General features: G+C 32.6%; 1 protein-coding gene across 11 annotated transcripts in view; it reads left to right on the top strand.

Annotated features, from left to right (window-relative positions):
* The window catches only part of Mp (collagen XV/XVIII-type protein multiplexin), an 895,293-nt gene that overhangs the window by 650,413 nt on the left and 231,329 nt on the right, over positions 1-13,551 (top strand). For 8 of the 11 annotated variants that reach the window (XM_089633232.1, XM_089633230.1, XM_089633231.1 and 5 more), the window contains 2 exons: positions 2,729-2,770; positions 8,636-8,744. In XM_089633232.1, the coding sequence (XP_089489358.1) occupies positions 2,729-2,770; positions 8,636-8,744 (151 nt within the window). The remainder of the gene's footprint in view (positions 1-2,728; positions 2,771-8,635; positions 8,745-13,551) is intronic. The other 3 variants (XM_089633234.1, XM_089633237.1, XM_089633239.1) reach the window with 1 other exon arrangement.

Here is a 13,551-nt window from a genome sequence, read left to right as displayed (position 1 = left end):
AATAATGGCGAATTTATTAGACGTTAAATTCGTTTTCATATTCCAAAACAAAAATAATGAAACCTTTTTTTAGTTCTTGCGAAGACGGGATAGATAAACGTATATTTATTTAACCCCTCAGGCATTCAAATATTTTTACCTACGAGTCCCAACGACATTACGAAATTTTATAAAATTTCGTAAAGCTCCCAAAGTATTTTAAATGTACTATTTATTTAATATATTTTGAGTTGTCGTAAAAAAACACCATTTTATAAACTAAATAATCTAATAATATAAATTTTTTAAACATTTGTGCTTAAAATAAAAATTGATATTTCTAAAGAAATTAAAATTATATACCGTTGACTCGAAACGTACATGGTTTGAAAGAATTCGATATTTCGAAAACACAATTTCATTTGTGTAGGGAATTAGTAAGAAAACTGTCACTTCACTTTTATATTGTAAATACTTTTTTTTTAAATTTTAACTCTCAACGAAGAAATCCAGCCAATAGTATAAATACTTAATACAAACTGAGCTTAAAAATTGCTTTTCTTTCGACCGACGACGAATCACATATATCCGCATTGTAAAATCAGAGATACTTTTGTAATGTATGGACGCCCCCTTAAAATCTGTCATTTAGGGGCTATAACGGAATAAAATGTGTGTGAGGGGTTAATTAAAAAACATTTTCATACCTATTTCAATTACAAGTATCAAATTTCGATAAACGTATTTTTTTAATATGCTTGAACGTGATTAATTATATATGTTAAATTAACACAAAGTAATTACCATATCTTTAATTAAAATTGTTTTAATTATTGAAGACAATATTAGCGATTTCTAAACGAAAATCTGAAACAGAAAAATCAGAAAAGGATACGGTCACATCTAGGACACGAACCCAGGACCCTTGTCTTGCCGAGACACGGTGGGTCACTTGCGTGTCCCGGCAAGACAAGGGTCCTGGGTTCGTGTCCTAGATGTGACCGTATCCTTTTCTGATTTTTCTGTTTCATATTTTCGTTTAGAAATCGCTAGTATTGTCTTCAATAATTAAATATTACAATTAGAGGTTTCACTCAATAAAGTTATTCCGAAAAATAAATAAAATTGTTTTATCATAATGCTACTAGTTCCCAAAATATAGATGAGTTTTTTTATTCAGTAATGTCTACTGTACGCAAATTTTTTTTATTTTAAAACTTATATCATCAATGATAATTTTTCTAACAAAACGCATAATGTTACCACACAAACTTCTGAAAGTTCTGTGTTATATGATTCCTTAGAAAATAGTTGGAGCCTTAACCACGTGAATAATTTTCATAATACAAGTTACCAAAGTTTCATTAAGATAATGACACTGAGCAAGGCTAAATATTATGTAATTATTTTAACGAGGTAGATTTACACAAAGTTTTCCCAAAGGAAACTAAACGGGAATATAAATATTCTGCAACACTATTTGTTAAAAACTTTTTGTGAGATTCTACAGATGCTTTACTTATGTTAAAACCTGCAACCAATTCCATTTGAATGAATTTATTAAGGTGATCCACATCATCTTTCGGAATCGGATGAAATCACGCACTCCTTCCACAGATGGTATAAGGTTGAAATTACAGCTGAACACCTGCCTGTTTTGATTTATGCAAAGAACTTTTTTTGCCACATTTAACAATAAAACCATATCTGAAAAAGGGTTGAAAAAAACAAGATGGAGATTTTTCACTACAAAACATTATGTATAGGCCAGACACTTTATTATTTTTTAAGATCATAGGGAGATTTTTAAAAAGTGCTCGACGATAGACGAAACCATCTATAATATTTCAAAGCGATTGAATTTTCAAATCAAAAACCTTTAATTAATGCATCATTCGACTTGCATCGCCATCGCTACATGAACGGAAATGACAATATTTCTATTATTCCAAGCTAACCAAAATAGATGTGTGTATAATCTGAAGAGAAAAATAATCATGATGAAGATATCAAACTAAATTAAAATTAATTATTAAATCCTTATCGAAGTGCCAACGTAGATATTCATAACCTATTTTGTTGTGTTCCATGTGCCTGTATATTATATCGATCGAACTTTCAAATGTATCGAACATAGCATAAAGTGTACAACATATTTGTCAACAAAATTGGTTTTATTTGAATCCTTTGCCAGGATGGTAGCCTCATGAAACATTTAGTGGAATTGAGTATAAAATTTACATCCTCATCCAATCAATGTCAATATTACAGATACGGTACAAAGAGTTATTTTTTTTTGTACACCAAATTCGTTTGGTACATTTTTATGTGAAAGTATTAAATTATTTTATTTTATGCATGTTGCAAACAAATCAGTTATTTTTTACATTCACCTAACATATAATTATTGACGATATTTGTCTTTCATTGGATGTAAGTGAGTTTAGTTAATTAAGCTTTTATGTGAGGTGTTGTGAATTTATATGCAATACAAGATGCACTTACTGTAGTAATTATTGTATTGTATATTGCATTACTTTGAGTGAGGTACATAACAAATATACCCATCCTAAACACGAGTAACAAATAAAAATATTTTTTTTCAAATTACGATTTTTTGTTTCACCAAAAGAACCTACCATATCATAATTAATATATCTACAGGGTTAAATATTTGTATGTATTTATTTTATTTTATTGTTTTTGTTTGTTTTGTATGTTACTTACCAACATTATTTATTTTGAACAGGATTTTCCCTCGGGCGATGACAAATTGAACGACTTTTTCGACGTGAGTGTTATACATAATATTAAAAGCTCCAACTAATACCTAATGAGTAAAAACTTAACAAAAAATATAATATTGCTTACATATGAACCATAAAACTAATTTTATTAACATTTTTTATAAAAAATAACCCTTAATACTATTTTGAATAACCAAGTTATTGCAAATAATAAAATGTTGGACGCAAAAATGCGCGGCGGAGAGAAAGTGTGAATAATTTCGCAGATATTTGCATGTTAATATTTCAGACTGGACTCCAAATATTATTTAACGTTATATTGAAAATGAGCCTCGTCCCCGTTGCTAAATGGTTCTCTAAATTATTGTGGTAATGGTAATATTGTATTGGGGATGGCTTGCCAGCCCTTTAATTTAACTTATTTAAAAGGACCGGTGGTTCTTAAGGGTCGCTTGCCACCCTTGCTATCACCCGCTCCTTGAGACTGAACATTCGTGTTTTTTGAGGATCGATTGTCTTCAATGCTTGTCAAAGGCCAGTTCTTTTGACTAAACTTTAGTATTCTGGGAACTTTCTATCTGCTAAATTCTATAATATTATATAACTGACCCGGTGATTTGAGAGTCATCTGTCTGGAATTCTCTACATTGATTTCTTAGTGGACTTTAAATCCTGGTAACCACTTATTATTTCAACCACATATTTCTTGAAATGCATTATTTGTATTTGGAGCATGATAAGTTAACATTTAAATAATTCATGATGAATAATACGAGCGACATATATGTATTTAAACATTATTATACTTATTTTTTATGTACTAAAAAGCATGTGGATACTTATTTTCGATGTCTAAATAGCAACGCATTTCGAGACTGCGATTAAAATGGTTTAAAAGAAACATCAAGATTGTTTTGAATTGCCATATTTTAGAATTTTTTGTAATTTCTAAGTTACACAGTTTGGCCAGTTTGGCAATAATGATATCATTAGATATAGTATTAATATACTGGAAACATTAACCTCGTAAGTCTCGTTTCCTTGGTCGCATTTCTAATCACCAATGCATTACAGCTAAGTAACAAATAACGAGATAACGCTATCAGTAAAACAAACTGATTCACAATTCCTTGGGCATAAGTTTTCGTAAGCAGACACTGCTAATCGATATGGAGAATCATTACCTACCACCACATTAACGGGCTAATGCTTCAAAGGAGGGTTTGACTCAAAGACGGTTCATTGATCAGTCTCGAACCATACAAGCAAACTTAAGTCCCTGTATTACATATGTTCAGACACCGTACTGTAGTGTCATTGGTTGACAGTCGCCACAGTCGGATGCAGATCTTCCGAATACGCCTCTAATGAGACGATATCATGGGTTATAGTCGGTGTTAATATACATTCTAAGGATGTCATAATGAACACGATCCTTAAAACGTCTTTAAGACCATGCACATAACGCCATCTGGGGGGTTTCTTTCAGAGCTTTGAGTAGACTTGATTTTTGTATTTGTAAATCACAAGCTTTTTTCGGAAGGCAGATAACTATCTGTTTTTAACATGAATTATGACTGACGATAATTACGCGTTTTAAAAACTTATTACCTACACGTTTAATGTTAGTGTTATATTTTATTATGTTTTGAGATAATAATTGTAAAATATCTGAACTAATAATTTATGTAAAGATTTTATTTTCTACTTCTTGAATACGTTTCTTTATGTAGATACTCTAAACATAACTCACATGAAATTGGTTTTAAATTGCCCAGACTGAAAGTTAACCCCATTTTATAAGGTATTATTTATAAGGTAAGGCATTGTATATTATTTTCACAATGCCTAATTCTGAATGTAAAAAAAATAAGGGAGAAATGCAAAAATAATATTATATTCAACATAACTTTTATATTTTCGATAAAAATATACAAAATACCTACACTAATATTTATTAATTAAATATTAGTATTATTTTAGCCTTAGATAGTTGCTTGAAAGTCGAGCAAAATCCTTCCATAATGCATAAAAATAGTAAATTTTATATGCAAAAGTTTCATATTTTCTTATTGATGTCTTTTGGGGGATGGTTTGATTCAAAGTTCCAAACGAAGCGACAATGAAGGTTCTAGGAATCCCGTTGCAGGAAAGTTTATTTTCTGAAGAACTTCAAGAGTTGAAGGGATATCTCAGTCGCAGGAGACGTTTATATTTTTATTCTAAACCTCAAAACTTGCTTTAAAAGGATTCCTCTCTAAAAGCATGATCTTCTTACCTTTCTTGTTATCTTTTCAACTTAAAAGCAGACGGTTTTATTAACATTAGTATTTTCTTTCAGATTCTAACCATTTTTTTTTGTTTCATTTGAAAACATTTTGAACTTTAACATTAAGTAATGCATTTGCTGAGTATTAAAGGATCGTAAAAATAATTAGAATAATGAATTAACCAAAATGCTATTCAAATTAAAATCCTAAGAAATATTGGTATTGGTACCTACATGAGGATTATTTCCTTTGTGGATCCGTGTCACAATATACTTCTAATTAAATATTGGTATTGGTACCTACATGAGGATTACTTCCTTTCTGGATCCGTGTCACAATATACTTCTAATTTTACGTTCACCGTATTTTCAAAGATTAAAATAATGATCAAATTCTTATAATCTTTGAAAATAATAATTATTATCATGTTTTTTGGTAACAAGTTTCACATATATAGCACATGACACCAGTAGATGAAGGTGTCGTGCACGCATTTTTCAAATAATCGTAGCGAACATTTGAAGAAGGTTGATCCGAACGTAAATCGTAGATAATTTGTATTTGTACTATACTCGTATATCAATGGATAAACATAGTTCATCAACTGATCAAAACTTTAATATAGTTACAAAACATCTACACAAACTTGTCTAAAGCGTTATTTATGATTCCGGGTTTAATTAAAACAAGCAATTAAGAATGTGTATTTTTGCGTTAAGTTTGTTTTATCATAACGGTCTAAATGTAACCCTCTGTGATCGAATGCCTTTGCCAAAACCTCATTTCGCGTACAATTTTAGTATGATTACAGGTTTACTCGTGGATATCAAATTTTACAACCACTTGTTTCATACCTGACTGAATTCGAAAAATAAAAATAACACCTGACACTCAATACGATGTTCAAAAAATATGTTTTCAGAAAAATGTTTTCAGTGTAACTTATTTGGCTGAAAGTTTGTGTAAAACGTAAGGCTTAAGGCAATCACATTTGGAACAAGACTCAAATCCTCCTATCAAATATACAATCCTTATTCTTTACCTAAGGGTTCCTTTAATTAAGGGTAATTAATTTAACCGTCCGGGAAAACAAACTAATATCTCGAGGGTGTTTTTGAATTCACGTGTAACCTACCCTATATTCTGCCGCCTTGTTAGCTTCAAGTTTACTCGCTTTACGCTCCTAATATAATATTATACTTGTATTGGGTAACAGGAAGATCAAGTTGTGCTTATTTTAACATCAGATAACACTATTCAACGTAATGGAAATATTCATCGTAACATTTTCTCTTTAAAACGTTCGCTCTAATTTTGTGTGCTTAATAAATAATATTTATGTGGATTTAAAGATGAATTGAATAACATGATTACGAAATAAAATAAATTTTATTTGTCTTAAATTTTATTTCATTTATGCATGCTTCTAGATAAGGGATTGCCTCTTCAAAGCTTATTTATCGTTTAACCACAAGGCAAATTCCACATTACCGGAGCAAACCATGACCGTGCTATGAATGTATTAGGCACGAAAAGAAACACGACACGCCCTACTATGCCAACTGCAACGGATCGACAGCGTTCTTTGTCCGTATGTATGTATGCATGGAGCATATCGCCACCGGCAAAATATTTTGGCCGTGAATTTAATGACGGCCCGGTCATGGTACGCTACGATGTTGGTCGGTGGCGGAACGGTCAAGTGGCCGTTGTTTAGATGAAATGATATTTTTCTGCATTTATCAATAAGGTTACGGTCATGGTATGATACGTTGTGGTGGACTGATTTTTTTAAGCTTAAGATTTTGTACATGAATAGGCCACCCTTTGATGTCGCGAGTCTTTGAAAATGAGTACTAAATTTGTTCAATGTCACCTCAGCCAAAGCTCACTATTTTCGTATATTGTTGTGTCTGACAGACGTTTATCAACATTTAAGTAGAAGTTCGACTTTCGAATAATTATTATAATATTATGGTTTATCTAACTAAACATTATTTCTCGCTATATACCTTTGCCTGTTCTAAAACTATTTATTTTAATTCTCTTAATAATTTGAAATCTATAAACTTTGCCAAATAATAAACCTGTACTTGTTCTTTTTACAAAAAATACGCTTTCCAATGAACAAGTGTAGTATATCTATTAAGATAATGTAAAATTTATTGTTAATCAATGTTGAATTTCAATAATCTCTGTTTAAATAAAATTCAGACAATTTTAGTCACCGTTAATAATTCAGGCTGGAGGTATTTTAGGCTTTGCAAATATTAATGAAACAGACGCGCTATCTAATACCTACCATCAAAAACAACGACTGGAAATCTTTACTAATTTAATGTACAAGAAATACATAGATTACAATTTTTTTGTTCAAACTTAATTGTTCATTTAGGTCGGTACCTACCTATACAGTAGTCGCATGTGTGTAGGTACTTGACTACAGTTATTTTACCATATTATGGTCTTATTGAATTATGTAAAATAACGATTGCTCTAAATTGAAATAGACTATTTCAAATTTTTACAAAACTTGTAAGAGTTTTATTTCGAAATTTTTTATTTTTTATTATTATCAACGTATTTTTTTAATGAAATCTGGCTCCCCATGATAACCAATGGACAAAACTCATTCGATTTTTCTAAGCAATAGAAAACACGCTCTTAGTTTAAAATACAAGGTGGGGAAAAATTAATTTCATACTGTGAATGTGCCGTAATTTTTGCAAATGGCCTCAAATATCAATGTGTTTTGAAATTTATGTTGTAGACAGATAGAGAATTAGTTGACAATAAGCAATGGAGCGATACACACCACAATGACAATAATTATTGTTACCGCTTTCAATTCCGCGTTTTTCAGGTGTATATCGCTCCATTGCATGTTGTCAACTAATTCTCTATCTGTCTACAAGATAAATGTCAAACCACAATGACATTTGACGCCATTTGCAAAAATTATGGCACATTCACATTATGACAATACTTTTGCCACACTTGTATAACTAGCAAGAGTTAGTGTGGTAAGTTTTTAGATTCTCACGGCCAAAAGCATTTTTGTTGTTTGTTTTTGGGGTGTTATGCCGTTTTGCGCTAACTCCTTCTTTAGCCGACGTTTCGGACAGCGTTGCAGTGTCCATCATCAGGGCAGATCCGGTAGATCCGAAGATGTGTAAATTTTGGTTGTCGAGTTTGTGCTTATTTATTTGTGGCCTGGGCCCGTCCAAGTGCGAAATGCCAACGGAAGTGGCGACATCTTGTGGCGAATTCTGAAAGCACAGTATTTATGATAGCCTGGCGCCACTTCCGTTGGCATTTCGCACTTGGATGGGCCCCAGGCTATCATAAATACTGTGTTTTCAGAATTCGCCACAAGATGTCGCCACTTCCGTTGGCATTTCGCACTTGGACGGGCCCAGGCCACAAATAAATAAGCACAAACTCGACAACCAAAATTTACACATCTTCGGATCTACCGGATCTGCCCTGATGATGGACACTGCAACGCTGTCCGAAACGTCGGCTAAAGAAGGAGTTAGCGCAACACGGCATAACACCCCAAAAACAAACAACAAAAAAGAGTTAGTGTGTTTTCATGCGTCTTTCAATACAGCCAACTCATACTGTTGATGATTGCAGGTCGATACTGAAGATGGGGAGGATGGCTCTCCAGGAGGGGAAGGATCTGGCAGACTGGATCCTGGTTCAGCGCTGCCTCCCTTCCCACCTCCACCCCCTGGACTGGACGGTAACTATATTTTTATTTATTGAATAACCAATTTACGACTATATGATACAATTATAATATAGGCAATTATTCACCGAGGAAACTAATTGATATGAAATACTGTTAATTTATTAAAAATCTTATAAAGTTATTCGTTTTCTTGTTAAAAATAGGATTGCGGGCCTATAACAAATGAATTGAAAGAGTTTCTAAGAAAGTATCAGTCAAAAGCAAATGTGTTGTGAGGAAGGCGGAACACGTATTAATACAAATACTGATATCGATACTGACATACTTATATTCTAGCATTCCGTAATAATATATTTTTTTAAGACAAACTTTCCCGGGTCACGAATAACCTGACAATATTTGAAAATCTCCTACTGCCACCACTGCAAGCGGAAAATGTTGCTTGTATTTTGATGGAAGATTTAGACAGCCGAAGAATTTAACACACTATGCTTGGGTGAAACCCAAACACGATGTCAACTCAACCACCGACAGCCGTCTATAAGGAAAAGAACACGTGTTCTCGGTTTTATCTGAAGGACTAATATTGTATTTTTATTGTTTTTTTTTATTGAATAAATAAGGTAAGTACATACAAAATACTATTTACATTGTGATTGTACATATTGTGAGATTTTTATACTACTCTTCCATGTACGCGTTTGCTTGTGGTTGGAAGAGGAGTGCACAGTAAATTATTTTATATAGTTATTTATAAGTAATTAATAATATGGTAGATACCTACTATCTATTTTGAGATGTAGTAAGTACATTGCATGGAGAAAGTAAAAAATAATTATATTAATGTTTGTTAAATATGACATTAATTTATATTACATGTTTGTCAAATGCGATACAAACGTAGGTAGGTAGAAACGTATCTAATATAAAGTTCTCATACCCTTAAATTAAATATACCTGCCTTAAAGTTAATAATAATAATAATAATACTTGGATGACTTGTATAGCGCCGTTTTTGTGCAAAAACACCTCAAGGGCGCTGTACAAACTTATAATACATTTGTACAGTGGTCTATGTTATTACTTAACTATTTATGGAGAAAATATACAGTTCAATACTTACCTGATAGGTCACTTGAGATTAAAACTTAATTAACATTATCTAATTGTTTATTGGCGAAATTTAGATACAGGATTTAGGACTTAATTGAAAAATTGAAAAATTGAAAAATTATAAAATTATTAAAATTATTTAAAATTATATTATATTATAAAATTATTTAAAAATAGAAATTGAATAGTAGTTGAATTGAAGTTGAATTCTTGTATTGCCTATAATACATCATAATCACACTTTTCTTATTAGATTTACATTATTCGAAATCTGTCTTATACCGAGGGACGAATCACATTTAGGAAGAGAAATTCTGATCAAACCCTTGTACTATAGTACCGCTTAGCACAAAATTTGCTTTTCCTTTTCTAAACACGCTCATTAAAGAACATACATACATATTATTAAAATAAATACCGGAAAGTCCAACTATGTCTTTTGTGTGCGAACCGTATCTAAATTTCTCTAATAAACAATAAACAGTGTTAATCTCAAGTGACCTCCCAGGTAAGTATGGTACTGTATATTATCTGCCTTCACAAAATATAAATAAATAAAATATTAACATAGTATATTCTAGCATCACGTTCATCAATCAATCACTGCATTGTAATTATAGTTTTGTGTTAGTTATCGACGAACCGGTGGATGCAATCTGTTTGCCATAAATTGATAATAGTTTGACTAGTTTATAGTTAGTAATGACATGGATCATTGCAGAAACATATTATATATCAGCGCCCTTGATGTGATTTTGCAAAAAAAAAACGGTGCTGTACAAATCATCCAAATTTTATTATTATTTTTAAATAGTAATGAAGGCATTATATTATGTATTTGGAAAAGAAAATGTCACTTATGGGTAATGAATGAGATTTAGGTTATTTTCAATATCAGTTCATGTGGAAACAGTTTTTTTGTTTTATTTTTTCACGGTGTTGAAGGTTTGGATTTTGACATTAATGCTTCAAAATTATTCCGGTAGTCGATTGAAAAGGGTCTTCCTTGAAAGGTATAATAAATAATTTTGGATAAATTAATTATTTCATTTTGGACGTGGAACTTTGGCGATCTATGGTGGGAGGCACGAAATGAAAGTCGGTCGTGAAAGTCACAGTGTTTATTTGAGTCAGAGTAGCCGTGATGAAGAGATGACGTAGAACAGATGTAGTACTCTCCGGATGCTGGCTGTGATGGCTGGTCAAGCGTGGGTCAGTGAGTCGACGCCGGGCGCTGGTGACCGGGACTCGTTGACGGTCAGACACTGGCGAAGAATGTGGGTCTTCAGGCACTCCAGTGCTGACGGGAAGTCTGAAGGTGCGGTGGACCTTGTAGGCGGTTGAGCGGGAACTGCGTAGACCAGTGAGGATGCTGTATGTCCTCGTGGTGGTCATGGTGCGTGGATGAAGCGCTGGTCAGAGACGCTGGAACCAGGGCGCTGTAATCCGTATAGTGCTGGCCAGGGACGGTGGCCAAGGCGCTTAGATGATGTCCCGATGGAGTCCATGATTTGTTCGTGCAAAACCAGGAATATTGTCCTTCGCGCAAATAAGGTGTGCGGATTATCACTCATGAGATTTGTAAACTGACGGCTGATTGTTGACTGACTGGCTGCTCGCTGCGTCGGGCTTATTTATACTGTACGGCTGGCGGCGACAGTAGGTAGGTGGAATTGGAACTAAATCGGAGAAACTCGCTCAGTCTGGGCCTTTCGGGAACTTTCGGCGGAGTGACAATTATGCATAGGCGATAGGCTCGAACCTTCTGGCGAGCTGTCGTAATGTGCCAGACCGACTGCGACGTATTGTCGTAGGTAGGCCGCGTTTGTTTACGATTTGAGCAAAATAACTCGAAAGTAGGTACTCGTAGAAAGGTAGGTTACCTAAGTAGGTCGAGCTGTTTATTATTAATGAGACAATTCTGGATTGTTTCTCTCAACGCCACAGAACCATATATTTAAGTTAAGTACGGTTTCAGTTAAATATAGACACTCGAAAGGTATAATAAATAATTTTGGATAAATTAACTATTGCATTTTGGACATGGAAACATATATTTAAGTTGAGTACGATTTTCAGTTTAATAAAGACACTTGTCATTTTCCTTAATGATTTGAATTTTTTAATTTTTAATGTACAGATCTTTAAATTCTTCGAATAAGCGATCTGTTGCGTAGTCGCTGGGTTTTTTAATACAACGTTTACTTTCTATATACGACTCTTATTGAAATAAGGTTACTTATATTACTTATCAGGAAGTTTAATATTAATCAGGAAATTTGCATGCTGTCACTTTTTAACAGGATAGTGGGAATAATGGAGGCAATGTACCATTATTACTACACGTTGCTAATTTATTAATAATCGCTTCAAATTATTAGTAATCCAATTATCAATTTAAAAAATATTTCGGCCGCTTACATTCCTAACGCCGGCTAAACCTTATGAGATACATCAAATGAGAAGTATATCTTAAAAAGACTTTACAAACTCAAAACTTTACCCCAAATCGTTTATCCTAAAGTCCCCGAGCAGTGCCGGGTAAACGTCATCAGATATTATATTATAATTTACAATTCTTCGTAAATATTTTATACCACCTGTTGGTTTTCCAAATAACTTAGTTATTAAATAACATTATAAATAAATCACGATACGACACACAAATGGTTTTACGACCCCAAGTTTATCATAATATTATGTAACTTTACGTAATATTTATTTACACGCAATGACGATTATTGAAATTAGGTGTAGTTGGTGATATTATGATTTGTGGATGAAGATAATTAGTATACTTTGTACACATAATTATCACGACGTAACGTTAAATAAACACAGTAACCGGATACAATGGGTATAAGGTATAATACGATTTTGGTAAGAATAATTTTTAGAAATTGTCAAAATAAATTACCAGTCATCACATTTTTTGCGTATGTAATATTATTATTGTATATTTTTTGGTATCCTTTTAATTTATTATTATGAATAATTGATAAAACATTCTTAAATTGATGTTTTATTAATAGCTTATTTATTCATAAAATTATCTGAGTTCATCCTATATAAAAGGTTCAAAACTAACCGAGTTGTATTGGATATAATAATTCTTCTCCCCTCTAAAGATGGCATCTTATCTGTGGGTGACTTCTGGTTAACTTTCCCAACAACGATCGTGATACGATGTCATTGGCAGTCTTACGGATATATTTACCATGCCACGTGTCTTTCATAGTCCAACCATGTCATTTAATAGCAAATTGCGTTATTTACGGTATTATGCATTAGAGAGCATTTATCGGACTCACCAGCTTTCTTTCTGAATCCAGATTGGAAATAACAGATGCATGATTATTGATTTCATGTCATTGTCATTCCGCCACAAATCATAACATAATTTCTAATACTTCCAGTCAGTCCCGTTTCAGTAAGTCAGTTTGTTCAAGCTAAAATCATGAAGCTCTTGCCTTTAATATTGATGACCTAGCGCGCACATGTGTAAGTAAAAATAATTAGATATTTTAGCATTTATCAAGATTATTCACTTTGCAAATATAGATATTTTGTTGAAAATTTACATTATTTATTTAATCTAGAATGGATAAAAAGTAGATATTCACATCAATTTCGTTGCTTTACGTCTTATAATTAAACAATTCTTATAAACATGAATGGTTATTTTTGTTATTTGTTTTTGGGGTATTATGCCGTGTTGCGCTAACTCCTTCTTTAGCCAACGTTT

Source organism: Hesperophylax consimilis, chromosome 7, assembly GCF_061612785.1.
Source record: "Hesperophylax consimilis isolate HC1 chromosome 7, BYU_Hcon_1.0, whole genome shotgun sequence".
Taxonomy (NCBI): Eukaryota; Metazoa; Arthropoda; class Insecta; order Trichoptera; family Limnephilidae; genus Hesperophylax; species Hesperophylax consimilis.
This window is presented reverse-complemented; position numbering and strand designations above follow the sequence as displayed.